Below are 15,933 nucleotides of genomic sequence, written 5' to 3' on the forward strand. Positions count from 1 at the left end.
TAGTCATATTGAAGTACCTTACTCCTTCCAATAATATTATAACGATACCCACATAAAATAGCAGCAGATCAAATAATACTAGTAATTAGACTTGTTGATATTCTTTTCAAGATCATACAGTAAATATGCAGACTAATTTATCTAATCCACCAATACCATTGTTCAGCAGACTCAAAGGTGACGGCAGTTAATTGGTAAGTTCAATGATTAAGTGCGGCAGATTTAAATATTTAACTGCATTATGTTTCACAATAATCGGAAACCTTTAGCAACTTAAACGTTTGTATTTGACTCTGAATAATATGGTATTTTGCTTAATTTATATATTCACTTGTTCCCCTTTTTTATTCCATTGATAATTATATATGTGTATTTACTTTTCATAAATTATCAGATATTTATTTGTCATATTTCCTAGCTTGTTCCCACAAGAATACATACATTATTTGTTTACTCATTTACTCAGTCATTTCAATTGATTTGTAAACTTTTATCCCTATACTCTTTCATTCATTTTTTTCATTGAATCATTGAATCAATCTATCAATCGCGTTGATTTTATTATTCATTCAGCCATTCTTCTCAAGTGTATGTTTCCTAAATGAAATTTAGTATACAATTATTCGTTTAAAGAATGACTTATTTTTCAGTCGAACAATCAGTCATTTAGTCAGTCTATCAATCAATCAAGCATCTATTTTATACTCATTTAATTAATTTTCAAAATATTCATATAATGAGTCAACCATTCACTCAAACAATCAATCAGCCGTTCAATCAGTCTGCGTTATTAATACTTTATAATCATTCCATCATTTCTTTTGTTTTTTCATTGGAATTTAAAAGCAATGTTAATAGTGACGAATCGAATATAAAATGCTGCTCCATTCTGTGTATTCAATTCATATCTTTTTTGTCAGTCGCCTTTTGAACTTCTGTGATTCGTATAATTTGAAAAGAAAAAGTTTACTGGAATTTATGTTCAAGTTGAATGAAAGTAATACCTGCATTTAAAATAGACTTAATTAAAACAAGTTTACTTCAGATTTACTTGCAGTAAATTTGAATTATATTTTACACCTGAAATCGAAGAAGAAAATTTAATTTAGAAGTAGATTCCACTTTTCCAGCAGTCTTTGCTGATACGTATACGCGCGCGTTCAGCAGAAAGACTTGACTATTGCATCAACACTTATAAGTGTCCAGAAATGTAAAAGAAACTATTAGTTCACTAGCAAAATACCGTAACCACGTAATATCAGATTTGGGTAAATGCAGTCAACGGCAGTTGGTCAATGGTAGTACATAATTTACCAACGTTGCCCCGTTTTTGTCTGCTAATTGTCTTACGCAAATGATATACTTAATTACGCAAATGATATACAAAATGATATCAGACCGGGTTAAAATTTAGTAGTTATGCATCTTTTCCTCGTGACTATATTTGCATTATAATTACTAAAACATTGCTGAGGTCCAATCTACATTATAGTACAGACAATGATACGATATGCGTACTTCAATATCTCCAACTGTTTCACTCTTCTTTTAACAATCCTGTCAATTATATCTATTGAAATAAGACACTTGCAGTACCTATATAGGCGCAAATTGGTTTTGCAGTCACATACGTGAAAGGAAAATTTGACATTATAATGTATACGAGCAATTCCATTCCCAGGGCGCAACCCCATTCCCGGTGACTTGTTTTCAAATAAGTACCAATAAGCAGGATTTGAAGCAAATAAATATGATATCGCTACATTGTGGTATGTGTATCACCAGATGTCCCCGAATAAGGCAATTGAGGCCAGCAACTGGCATTTTTGTTGATTTCATACTTTTTCACGCTTTGTGTTGCCAGAGTTTCTGTGATAATTAGACCGAATTATAATTTACAAACCAAATATTTCACTTGTGAGGTTTCATCAATTTGTGTCGAATGGCATTTTGCTTTTTTCGAGAACATTTATAATTGTGTCATACAGAACAAAAAATTAACTTCACCTACCACAATTTCGTCTTTTTTACGCGCAACACCAGCACCGGACATTGCGCAATCCAATTTGAGTGTATCCTGCAGAGTTTAGACATTTCAGTGGTTAAAGTAAAGGTGTATTTTTTTTGTTTACCGTGAGTAGCCATCGAAAGTCCCCACATGTAATGGATGGAACAACTTCTTTCCAGCGGAGCCCACGGCAGGCGTCATATTAACCCCCCAGCATCCAGTCTAGACCGACACTGCTGGAAACAGTGCCAATTTAAGTAAATCATCCAGCACTGAACTCTTGTTGGGATATCAGCCCCAAAGGGGAATCTTACCCGGACCGCTGGCGTTGTAATCCAACCTGGTATCCACTCCGCCACTGAATCCCTTGATCTAGTTAAAAGCTTTCATTAAGTTACTGCATAACTATTCATTAAATTTGAAGGTCCTCTATATTCGATACTGTATAAGGCGATGGCTAAGACATTGCATGTGCTAATACAACATGCAAACTATTGAGGGAAATAATATATCCAGATGGTTGCAATATTTCCTCGTGACTGTCAAACGAATAATCTTAACATATTAGGCAGTTCCATTTAATTAGCATGTTATGAGAAAATAATATAGGGATAAATGATCAAATAAATGTAGGATGCTGTACTTATTAAAGAATAAAAAATGCCAAATTAGAAAAATATTATGTAATTTCCATCGGCTTAACTAGTAAATTCAAGCTTTTTAATTTGATCACTTTTAGTCATTTTGTTTTTAATCATACGTCTTGCTTTGATATGAAGAAAAAAATGATTAAATCAGCAGCTTTAAACAACAACTTACTATAAGCATACTTATTTTCTACACTTATTTCAACTAGTCATTAAGTGAATGTAAAGTAAGGACACTATGTACAGGAAAGAAAGGACACTATATATAGGGAAGTAAGGACACTATATACAGGAAAGTAAGGACACTATGTACAGGAAAGTAAGGACACTATGTACAGGGTAGTAAGGACACTATATACAGGAAAGTAAGGACATAATGTACAGGAAAGTAAGGACACTATGTACATAGAACAGGACGCACATATTGCTTACTAAATGATGCATGTGATAGATTTATGACAGAATAAAACTACCTTTACAAGAGGTTACTTTTATATGTAGATCAAAGAAGCATGTTCCCTACGAAGTAAGGCAGTCTGCAAAATAAATTGTCATTAAGACCAAAGGCGTAGGAGCATGGGCGGTGCCTACAACATTGACAGCCCCATCAAGATTTTGAAACCAATACTGTTCTTTTTTTTCTCACAAATAACAGTAGATAAAGGAAACCGCCAATTTGTGAGAGCAATAATAAGCAATTCATGCAATGCCTATTGTCAATAAGGGGAAGAACTTTTTTTCAGAGAAAATGTGAGTAGGTTTAGCTTTTTGGTTCCCCATTGACCCGCCCACCTCACCAGTCTACCATTTTCTGTGTCTTTACTCTATACATTCACTGAATTAAAGTACGCCTAGAACATAAAACGTCATAAGTAATTATTTACGTGGCCAGCTTCATCAAGTGAAAACGCACAGCACGGAGTTTTGTCATACAAAGCAGCTAATATCTGGTCAGAAAGAAAACGTCTATGATGATTTTATGGCACCCTAGGTTGCTACACGTCATTCTTCTGAAGAAAACTCAAAATTAAACTCATCCCTTTTTCTTTCAGAACATTAGCTGTGACAAAATAAAAAGGCAGGAAAACAACAGTTTTATCAGTACAAAATTGGAGAACCAGTATATGTAGTATTAACGGCATTCAACATTGAAAATTTTCTAATATGCAAAATTCAATATAAACTATATACATTTTTTTCTAAACGTTTGCTTTACCCCTCTATCTAAAAGTCAAATTTTGATGAATTTATACCGCCTCCTCCGTTCTAATGCCACAGGCAATAACTTGTTGCCCGCATAACATTTGAATGGCTCGCAAGGATAACCAGAATTTTCGCATTGAAATCTTCGAAAATCATTTGCTGATAGTTTTATTAGGCTTGATGGAACAACAACATTAGTTCTAATGTACATTTTATTTAAATTATTTCCTTTAAACTAGTACCTATATTCTCCATATAATACATAGAAGATATTACATGAGTTTGTTATTAAATTAGTTGAATTAAATAACAAATGCGACGCTATGTGGAGTATTCTACCTTAAATTTGTTTTGTTCCACGAGTTCAGTATTTGCAATGTAGGAACACACAAATGTAATATTCTTTTCTTTGAACATGTGAAGTTTTTTTCCGGCTGAAAGATCGAAAATCCTTTTTTCTTTACTTATTATATATCAAGTAAATATGACTAAGTTTAAGAAATAATATATCTCACCGGTGATTTGTCGCTGAATAAATCACTGTTTGGAGTTCAGATGCGAAGGAATGATATAATGCTACGCATCTGAACGAAACACAGTGATTTATTCAAGAGCAAATCACTAAATGAGATATATTATTTCGATTCTAACACGTTATCAAGGACTTTAAAGTACACCCTTATCGGCATGCATTAAATATTTGCCCGTTTTCAATCGGGTTCTTTTCCAGCGCGCCCCTGCGCCGCTTGAGGCTATGACGTAATTAGTTGTGACGTCAGAACAGTGAATTGGTGTTTAATAATTCACTGTTTCCAGCCTTCTTTGTTTAATAGGAAAATGAATCGGTTCGTGTTAGAATACGTCTTTTATCATATGTTTGACGTCTAGTGTAATACAGTTTTGACGTTGACGTTGACGTCGTTTATTTATAGGAGACGTTGAACGAATTTACTTGGTCTAAACAAGATAAAAAAGAAGAAAGTTTGAGAGCTTAAAGAATATTACATTTGTATCTTTCCACATTAAATTTATTAAACTCGTTCAATAAATTTGGAAAAAAATGCTCGAAAGAGCCTCGCATTTTATTATTTTATTCAACCCGTTTAATAAATTCAATATGAAAAGACACTCATATATTACCCTCTATATACACCTTGGACGACGTCAACGTCAAAATGTTATTTCACTGGTGAAATACCAAAATTATGTAATGGTTTTATTTTAAACATCAGTTTCATTTCTTTTGTTTAACTGTTTCCTGTACTAAACACGGAAAATCAAAGGACAGTCATCAGCCTTCTTACACAATTTTGGCCGTGATCATTTCTGTACAAATGAATTATCAGTGAATGCAATGTTACAAGAATTAATAGAATTTGCATGAAATCACCTATTACTAGTTTTGATTTTGTCTGAATGGTAAAACCATGTTTTTAAAATGTCTACTTTTCAAAACAATTCTGCTTGTAATAATTCTTCACAATTACAGGACGACAAAGTTAACATCGATTCGTCAACATACGTACCATTTGGACCTGTTATTTCCGCTGCGAATTATTTACTACTCGCCATCAGCGTTGTGATTGTCGTCTGCGATGCAGTTGCCGTTCGTCTGCTGAGTCAGTGCAAACGCATTCCACGTCAGTGCCAGCAGTTATCTATCAGTTTCATCACTAGTGGCGCCATATGCTCTGCTACGTTTGTGTTACATCAGGTCGCTATTTTTGGATTTGGAAAGAACAATGTCACCATACAAATTTCGCGTTCGGGAACTGTCGGAATATTGAACAACATCTCGTCTGCATTGATAGTTTCAGTTACATTAAAGCGGGATTTTGCTTTAAAAGCAAATCTGGAATATACATTGTTTGTGCAAAAGGTGAATATTTACGCTATTATAGTGCTGCTATGGCTAACACATACGTTAATCCCTCTTGTCATTTTGGCAGCGAGTTTTCATACGCAGTGTAACTGGACTTTAGAATTATGCGATTTGTGGGAAGCTGCATCAAGTTTACAATATACTATTGTAGAAACAATGTTATTTGAACGATTTCATATTAATCGTGGAAATTACAATTATTCATCGTATTGCTAGACGTCACGTAAAACATATAAATACGTTGAACCGCCTAGCATCAAACAACCCCGACAGAATTACTGAACGTCAGTTCGCTGTGCTCAAGCCTGTGGTAAATATCGTTTGAACTTACCTTATTTTACAAGTCCCTTTGCTGGTTTGTATTTTCATAAGCAACAAGTACGTACATCTACGTGACCTTACACATATGCGTGCATTTCGTTGCGTAGGCTTTTTGTTTATGCAGCTGGAGTCGTTCTTAAACTTGTACCTTTACATAGGAACGTTTCAAAAATGTAAAATGTTTTTATATCTCATGCTGGCAAAGTATTTTAAAATATTTGAAAAGAGGGCAGAGGTATTACGCTTGCGTGTATATAATATTGTCGTATTCGACAAAGACTCCCAAAGAATAAGCAGTTCGAACAAGTCTGATGATACAATTAATGTAAAGGCGTTACCATAGCAACTAGAACGTTTATTTTCAGGTATAGTTCGAAATTTTGCAGAGCATAGTATAATGTTATAAATGGTTTCAAATATATAGAAATATTAATTAATGTTACCATTTTTATGTTTTAAAATCACCACAGTGGTCGTAATGACAAAAAAAGTTCAGAAAAACACGATTATAATTTACTAGTTTTTTTTTTTTTTTTTTTTTTTTTTTTTTTTTTTTTTTTTGAAATAGAATGACATTTTGTATTTTGTTTTGAAATAATATTATGCCATACAAAAGAATACAGTGGGAGTAATAAGATTACTATTATACAACTATGTTGTTCCGATTTCATTTCTAACCATTCTGCATAATGGCTAGATGGTGGACAAAAACAATGATTCAGATATTACGAAGTTTTAGTGTGTCTTTGAAATATCAGAAAGCAGTTCTGATTTTTACTCTTCTTTTTATTTAAAATTACCGCGAAGTTAACCGTCGTACAATTTGACTTTTTCGCTGCAAACTATTTTCTACTCGCCATCAGCATTGTGGTTATCGTCTGCGATTTGTGCAATCAGTGCAGACGCATTCCACGTCAGTGCCAGCAGTTATCTATCAGTTTCATCGTCAGTGACGAAATATGCTCTGCTACGTTTGTGTTACATCAGATCATTATGTCTGGATTTGGAATGAACAATGAAATTAATCTGAACGCTTTTGAATATTGAACGACATCTCGCCTGCATCGATAGCTTCAGCTACACTAGAGCGAGTTTTGCTTTAAAAACAAATCTGACAGACATATTGAAAATACATAAGGTTATTTTACTAACATCGTATTAGTCATTGAAACTATACATGTAATTATTTACCGTACTGCCAGACGTCAAGTGAAACACAAATTCACCGAATTGCCAACTCTAGGACAAGTCAAACTGAATCACTGAACGATAGTTTGCTGTGCAAATATTGTTTCATCTTAACTGATTTGATAAATCCCTTTGCTTATACGAATTTTCATGAGTTGCAAGTCCATATATTTACGTGACCTTACATTTATGCGTGTATTTTGCTGCGCCTTTTTTTTTTTTTTAATTTCTTGTACTGGACTATCCACGGGTGCTAGGAAATTCCATCTTACACCCCGTAAATGACGTATGACGAAGTATTCGTTGATGTTAAAACGTGATGATAAGTAAATACATTGCTATTTCCCTTTGTTCCTTAATGTTTATTTCTCGATTCGAAAGTATCGTTGACCGTCCCATTTTCGTGAGCGTCCGAATTTCGTGATAGTTTTTATTTCTCACCTTGCGCGAGATAGGAAGTTCGTATGACGTCATCGTTTCGAGTGTAAATACACATAAAAATCCCGGCATCTGTCAAACTGCTTAAGTTGCAAAAATGCGTCCAAAACAGGTAAAATATTTGTTCTTTCATGTACATATGATGTTTACAATAAATTCCTTAAGGTCACTTTTCATCCCACTTTAAATTGTGATTTTTACTGCTTGAAATTCTTCAAAAGTTGTAGACTGCAGCAGCGTTTGTAAATCAAAGGTCACGTGACACAATACTACCATTTCCGGTATAGTTTTTAACATGTATGAGAATTTACAGGCCATTTCAAAACCTCATAGCCACTAATAAATTTTGGTATTTTTGTTAATTTTTTTTTTTTTTTTTTTTTTTGAATCTTGGGCAAAATTTCCTATTTGATTTATTTCAGGATAAACCAGTAAAAGCTAGGCAGAAATACAGGAGCTATTCACCCACTGCTCTTACTTATGCTTTCATGGCAGTAAAAGAAGATAAAATATCAGTTAGGCGTGCTTCTATCACATATAATGTGCCTATGCAGACACTCAGGGACAGGGTTCTGGGTAAGGTAGACCCAGAGACTCTTCGTTCTGGACCACAGCCATTATTTAGCATGGAGGAAGAATCAATTTTTGTAGACCATATTAAAACTATGTCTGCTCTTGGGTATGGTTATACAGGCAAAGAAATTATGGTTATGGCCTCTGACTATGCAGTGCAAAAGATAACCCTGTCACTGAGAAATGGTATAGGAAACTGAAGTCACGGTGGCCTGATTTGAAAATGATCTCACCAAGAGGCCTTGCTAAGGAACGAGCACAGTCAACATCAGAGGAAGTTGTCCAACAATACTTTACTAACCTTAAACTAGTGCTTACCCATCATGATCTAATGGACAAACCACACCTCATTTATAACTTTGATGAGAAAGGTATACAAACTGAGCACCGTCCCCCAAAAGTTCTTTCAGTGGGTGAGTCGGTACCGGCAATAACTTCAGCACGTTCATCTATCACTACTTTGCTTGGGTGTGGCAATGCATTGGGCACACAAATTCCGCCATATTTTATATTTAAAGGCCAGCGTATGTATGATGAGCTTCTTGCTGGATCAAGTCCTGGCGCATCTGGTACAATCACAGAGTCTGGATGGTCAAATACACAGGTGTTCCTCAAATACCTTGATGAGCATTTCCTGAAATTTGTGCAAAGATCTAGTCCTGACCAGCCTGTTCTTCTGATACTTGATGGCCACAGATCCCATGTGAATGTATCTGTACTTGACTGGGCGAAACGGCACAATGTCATTTTATTTATTCTACCAGCCCATACCAGTCACATTCTGCAGCCCCTGGATGTTGGCTGCTTTGGCCCCTTGCAGAGGATTTACAACTCTGAGTGTCACAAATTTCTGCGTGCTTCACCAGAATCCAGAATCACACGTTATAACGTATGTCAGCTGGCCTGCACAGCATATACATCTGCCTTATCCCCAAACAATCTTCGGGCAAGTTTCAGGAAGACAGGTATTTTTCCTTTTGACTGTCAGCAAGTATCAGCAAATCAGACAGCACCATCACATGCCTACCAGCCACCTACATGCCAGACAGAAACAGATCCTACATCTTTTTTTGAACCAATGAATCAACTTATTGAGCAGAAGCAGAAATTTGAGAGTGCAAAAACACCAAAGCAAACATTAAGCTCCATTGTATCTGGCAGATGCATCAGTGATCCAGTTGTTGAAGCTGAGGTAAGAGAATATTGTGAGCAGCATCCAAAAAAGGTAACTTCAAAAACAAGTAAATTGAAAAACATTGTCAAAAAGCAACCAAAGGCTAAGAAAATTGCACCACTTATCGAAGAACCTCAGCCTGGACCTTCAAAAACAACACACAATGATCAATGTTTTGATTCTTCTTCTGAGTCTGATGATGAAATTGCAGACTCAGAAAAGTGCTGTGTCTGCCACAGGTTTGAACCAGAGCAACTGAAAAACTGCCTGTCTCTAATTTTTGTTAAGTGGGCAAAATGTGACTTTGATTCATGTGACCATTGGACACATTTGGTATACTGTTGTAAACAGAGGGTAGTCAGGTGCAAGGACAGATTTGAGTGTCCTTGTCACCAACAATTAACAGAGGAATAAATAAACTAAGTTGCATACAAGTACATTGTAAATACGTTCTGAGTTAATTGGAACTTGTTTTGTGTTAGTATTTTCAGTGTTGGAACTTAACTGTTGAACTGTTCTGTAATTTAGAGGCATTTGACCCAGTTTACGTAAATAGGACGCATTTTCAAGATGGCGGACATGTGACCTCCTTTGTAAATAGCATTGATTTCTTTTGCAAATTTGCATATCAGGATGATTTGACTAGTGAATTTAAGGGAAGAAATAATAATTTTCAGGTGAGTTTATTCCGTTTATGTTATTATTTTGTTACCTCGGAATAATTTGAATATTAGGCTAACTATCACGATTTTCGGACGGTCAACGCTAATTTAACGAAAAAAGACATTATGAAACGATTTGCTTCAGATTGCGTTTGTAGCGTATTTACTTTTTTTTTTAAAATATACTTGATCTTATGACAGAAAAAATGATGTAAGAAAGTCATTTGTTTGAATTTATTTTTACTATTATTTGTTGCATGTGGAAAGCAAAATGTGTTCCATTTTGAAAAAAATCACTACAAAAATAAAAATGTTGAAATAAAAGCAGGATTTTAGTTTACGTGAATATATTGAGATATATGACATTTTTATGTCTTTTATGAAAGTAAAGTTGTGTCTTAAAAAAATAATTGCTGTTCTCTTAAAATAGAGTTTTAACGGGCTGGGTATTCAATTTTATGGTGATGCCTTAATATCCGTCCCTAGTCCAATCCCGATTCATGCCGGATAAAACTAAGGATATTAAGGGTTTAAAGAAATATATTTATATCTTTCAAGTTTATTTGTGTTACTAAATCCCTCCTATTTACAAATAATATCAAGTAATATTAAGTAACTAAACTAATTCTAAATGACACAATACGTGTGTTGTATGTCTCGACTCATATGTATAAATTAGAAACTTCTTCGTAGGTATTACTAACTCCTACATAGGACTTGTTAACTCACACGAACGACTTACTAACTCCTACGTACGACTTGGTTACTCTTACGTATAACATAACTCCTGGGTATAGCTTAAAAACTTCTTCGTAGGACTTACCAAATCTTACGTACCACGTGGTGACTTCTACTCAGGACTTCGTATCACCTACGACTTACTAACTCGTACGTACGACTTACTAACTGCTACGTATGACTTACTAACTCTTACCTAAGACTTACTAATTACTACATAAGTCCTATTAATTCTTACGTACGACTTGGTGACTCCTACGCAGGACTTAGTAACTAGTTAATGATACGAAGGAGTTACAAATGCATATATTCATGTCGCAACGGATGTATAAACTTAACAAATGAGGGGAAAACTCCTATAAATCCGAAGTTTGCGACTTTCATACAGCACAATAAAATGCTTACAGTAATAAATACATGCATCATGCAGTCCTTCAGATTTTTAGTGTTCTATCAAAAGCCTGAGAACATGCTGTTACAAAAAATCATTCCTGTCATTTTAATCTTTGTAGAGTATGGAAACCCATTTTAAGAGCAATAAATAAGTATTACATCATGGGCATAGTATACTTTGATTGTTTCATTTAAAGCTGCTCGCCCACAGCTCGGGTAGAAATTTTCAACATGTTCATTGCCTTAAAAATTTGGCTTAGAATGACACTGAAAAATCATGTATAAAGTGGATGAAAATAAAAATTGAATATTGGTAAACATTAAAGAATAATGTCAATTTTCTGCATTATGTCGATGCAAAAGCGTTGGAACAGTTTACTATCTTTTGCACAATATTTTTGTCTATTTATACGAATGTGTTGCACAAATCTTATGTAAATCAGTTTGTTGAAAAACGGCGTTTAATCCAAAACAAACAAACAAACAAACAGTTTGTACCACTAATCACTTTCAAAGCACTTACATTTTATACTGTTGATAAACGGCGTTAAACCCAAAACAAACAAACACACAGTTTTTACCACTAATCACTTTCAAAGCACTTACTTTTTACGGGTTTTTGAAAGTAATTATTTTTCCCTTAAATGTGCATACACTATATGATTAGTTAATTCTTTCTGTATCAATCAGAATCAAGCCTTTGATACAGATTGAAATTATATTATGTTATGTTGCATTTATATAAATATATTCAATTCTTTTCTACTCTAAACAGTACATGTACGGTATAATGTACCGATACGACAGAGTTTATTCCCTACAATATGAACCAGGAAGTAAACATTTCCTGATTAAGAAAATGGAAGTTAATGGGCATAAATCGAGAAAATCTTTTTATCAAGGATCGGATGATGTTCATGATTTTCCATGTTCACCTTGTGCTAACGAAGGAAAGAATGTGGCTGCTGTCAAACATTGTGTAGAATGTGATGAAAACCTGTGTACAACCTGCTTGAATGATCACAATAAATTCTCTTTGATGAAGGGGCACCAGTTACTGGACAAAGTGAAAACACCTAGTCGACAAAGACCTGAGTTGCCGAGTCAGAGATGTGATAGACATAGTGGAAAGTTGATAGATGTCTACTGCCCTAGCCACGATAAAGTTGGCTGCTCCACTTGTATAGTTGTTGAACACAGGTATTTCGTTTTCACTTTAGGTTTCCATATAATTATATATAAGGATACGTGCCATCTTTTACCATATAGTGTGGGTTATTTATATATTTAATTTTGTTGCAGGTGAAGTATCAAATGGAATTTAATCGATATTCATCTGAAACTTGGATCTAAAGCGTTCACTCGCTTGTTTATATTTTCTTTCGGACGTAAATAACCGAATAAATAAATATGGAGTTCCGTGCCGATTAACTTATTGTAATATAAACCGTTGAGAACAGATTAACAAGCTAACAAACCCATTCAATTAATCATATTTGAAATTATCTGAAATAAAATAAAAACAATTGAATTTTACGATATGAAAAGGCGTACGCAAACCAATTATATTGTTATTTAACCGGGACGGAACAATTGGTTTCATAAACAATTAACCGACACAAGTACAAATACTTCCCTTAATTATCCGTTTATAGTCATCGAATGGGCGGAAAATATATACCATGAGCTTTCTGTCTAATTAAAATAATGTCCAAAATACCAATAAAAGACTTTTGAAATCTATTTGTGCAAGTTCCATTACGCATGGTTTATCTGGCGTTCCCCGAAGTATATTTCGAACGAAAATGTAAATAGTAGAGGGAGAACGATTTAGGTTCAAGTTTTCGGTGAATATTTCTTAATTCTTATTTGATATTTTCATTTGCCACAGAATTCGAAATGAAAAGAACCTACAATGTCTAGAAAATGGGGGTCCGTACTCCTAGACAATCCTAAACAGGGGTGTCTATGGGTACGGTTCTGTACCTATTCCTAAATAAAAGTAAATAAAAGGCTGTAGTTATTTCGTAAAATAGCCAATGCTATTGTAACTTGATCTGGGATAATGTAATAGGTTTGAGTGGATTTTGCCGGGTCGGATCACACGAGGCACACAACATCCCAGATCAAGCTACTGTTATCATGAATAACCCGATTATCTTGTGCATTTTTATTTCAAAGAATATTTAATGATTTTAAAAGTAAACGCCTACATCATCACAATATCGACAATAAAAAAGTTAAAACAATGTCCAAAAATATCAACAATCATAAATAGGTACAATTTTAATATTTTATGAGCATAATATATTAATATCGCCTTAAATAACAAGTCAGGAATGATCCTACCTTGAAGAGCTAGTTATTAGGTACCAAAAGTCTTTTCCTGGAAAATTTAAAATTATCTATATCACAATGATTTCAGACAATTTTTCTCTTTTAACTACAGTACTTGCCAGGGAATAAGCTTCATACCAGACGTAGCAAAACACTCGAACAGTTCCGAAAAGCTTCAGCAACTGGAAACAGCAATAAACAGTTTACAGACACGCTTCATCGCTTTAAAACAAAAGAAGCAAAAGGAATTAGATTGTTCGAAGCGAGAAAAAGATAAGCTGCTTCATGAAATAAAATCTGAAAGAAAGAAAATCAACGACCAGTTAGATAAGATGGAAACGGAACTCTTAAACGAAGTGGATGCGTCATTCAAGATTAAGGTACAAAATATAGATTCGGACATCAAAAAAGTTGAAGACACACTTGCTTCACTTGGGAAAGATCGACAGAAGATACAGGCTGCTAAGAGTGAGAATGTTTCGGAGAAATACGTTCAAGTAAATCTTGGGTACGAGAGAAAGAAAATTGCAACAGATCGTTTAGAAACTTTAGAAAGATCTAAAAAAATCGGAAGACTCTGGTTTGATCCTTATCGCCAGATGACTGGTTCTAAAGTCAATATTATAGGGCAGGTCATAAATTATTCAGCCGTTGAAGTTGGAAGTCTCACTGAAGAATTTGATGCAAGAGTTGGTGATGATAATGGCATCTGCATTATTAACAGCATATACCTGTGTGCAGATGGAGATCTTGTTCTTACAGATTACAAGAATAAACGAATCAAGAAAATGAATAAATCATATGCTATCATATCTTTTCTCAACATTGATGATAATCCATTTGGCATTTGCCAGATAGATATGTCTCTCCTAGCCATTACACTTCCAAACGAGAAAAAAGTTCAGTTTATCTCCAACACGGAACCAATGAGGTTACAGAAATCATTTGATGTTGGCGATCGTTGTAGGGGTATTGCTTATAATGACGGCCGGATTTATGTTTGCTGTGGTGGTTCAAGGAAACGTGCAGAAGGAGTTGGTCATCTTGAAGTATATACCATTTCTGGAGCTTTGGTTAAATCCTTTTATAGTGATATGGAATGCCCCGTAAAAGTAACTGTATCAAATTGGGAAACGGAGATTTACGTGTGCGATGGATATGGTGATCTTTTAATCATCAACGAGAAACACGGTAACACGAGAAAAATTCGCAAACAGGATATGAAATTAGTTGGTATTATTGGAATCTGTTGGATAAACGAAAGTCAGTTATGTATTGTCGGATATACATCAATGAATATAGTACTGATATCGTGTGATGGACAGGTGTATGAAGAGCTTTTGACAGAGGCACATGGCCTTGCAAATACTATTGATGTGTGTTTCGACGCAAAAATGTCCAGCCTTTTTGTCTCCACGCATCGAAGTAATATGATCAAAGTCTATAAATTGAAGATCAGTAACTGTTAAATATCCGGCTGAGAAGAAGCTAGATTCAAAATTCACGGCTCTCAATGTTTGAAACTGCAGGGACTTTTAATGATGCACTTTGTCTTTTCTCGTTTTACTTTACGAATTAAATATGCGGGCTATGACATAATACATATAAATGTTGAGTGCTGTAAGAATTTTAGTTAATAGACGTATCACGTTCTTGGTTCTGATGTGTGCGACTTCTTTTTTTAATGTCATTGGTCAAATGTGTGTAAGTGGACTAAACTGTATTGTTTGGTAGAATAATTGGTTGAAAAGCCCGACATGTATGCTATTAAAATATATGCAAGTGTTTATTATATATATTCTAAATTAAAGTATATTGTTATCATGTCACTATCCTGCATCCGAGATACGTTGTTTTGCTCATCTCAGTCGACCGGTCGGTCGATCTGTCTGTCTGTCCATCGGATGGTCGGTGACTTGTGGGTATCGTCGAAATCTGAATAAATATGGTAACTGGAAGACTCAGTTCAGGTAAGTTTTTTCTCATAACTTTTTTAAAATGGGGGTTGGGTTGGGTAGTGGAGATAGAGATATATTTAAATAAGGCGCATAAACCCCGGGAAAGAAATCACTTTCCTCGACTGTGAGTACTGAGTCAGTAATCTTATCGTTTTTCCGAAATCTTTGCCCATCTGATTCTGTGAGGAAACTCTTGCAACAGAGTGCCGTCACACGAAACTACATGTTTCATTATACAAAAAGGAAATGTGCAGTGCATTTCCTTAGATTTCCACGAGTTTTTTGACATCTGGTTACCGAATTTACTGACTTTTGACAATAGAGTAATTTTGTTAAAGTGTACGCATATTTCCGTAATGATAATGATAACGAACTAGGCAAAATAACTCACAGGTTGTCAATCCCGATTGC

At 34.7% G+C, this 15,933-nt stretch overlaps 1 protein-coding gene across 2 annotated transcripts in view; it reads left to right on the top strand.

Moving 5' to 3' along the window:
* LOC123554477 (uncharacterized) overlaps positions 1-15,407 on the top strand; it is a 50,531-nt gene extending 35,124 nt beyond the window's left edge. The window contains exons 1-2 of one of the 2 annotated variants that reach the window (XM_045344662.2): positions 12,003-12,427; positions 13,677-15,407. In XM_045344662.2, coding sequence (XP_045200597.2) covers positions 12,006-12,427; positions 13,677-15,033 — 1,779 coding nt within the window. In that variant the 5' untranslated portion in view covers positions 12,003-12,005 and the 3' untranslated portion in view covers positions 15,034-15,407. Of the gene's footprint in view, positions 1-12,002; positions 12,428-13,676 lie in introns of those variants that run through there. The other variant, XM_053548055.1, reaches the window with a different exon arrangement.
* The last annotated feature ends 526 nt before the right edge of the window (positions 15,408-15,933 follow it).

This window comes from Mercenaria mercenaria, chromosome 7, assembly GCF_021730395.1.
Source record: "Mercenaria mercenaria strain notata chromosome 7, MADL_Memer_1, whole genome shotgun sequence".
NCBI classification, from domain to species: Eukaryota; Metazoa; Mollusca; class Bivalvia; order Venerida; family Veneridae; genus Mercenaria; species Mercenaria mercenaria.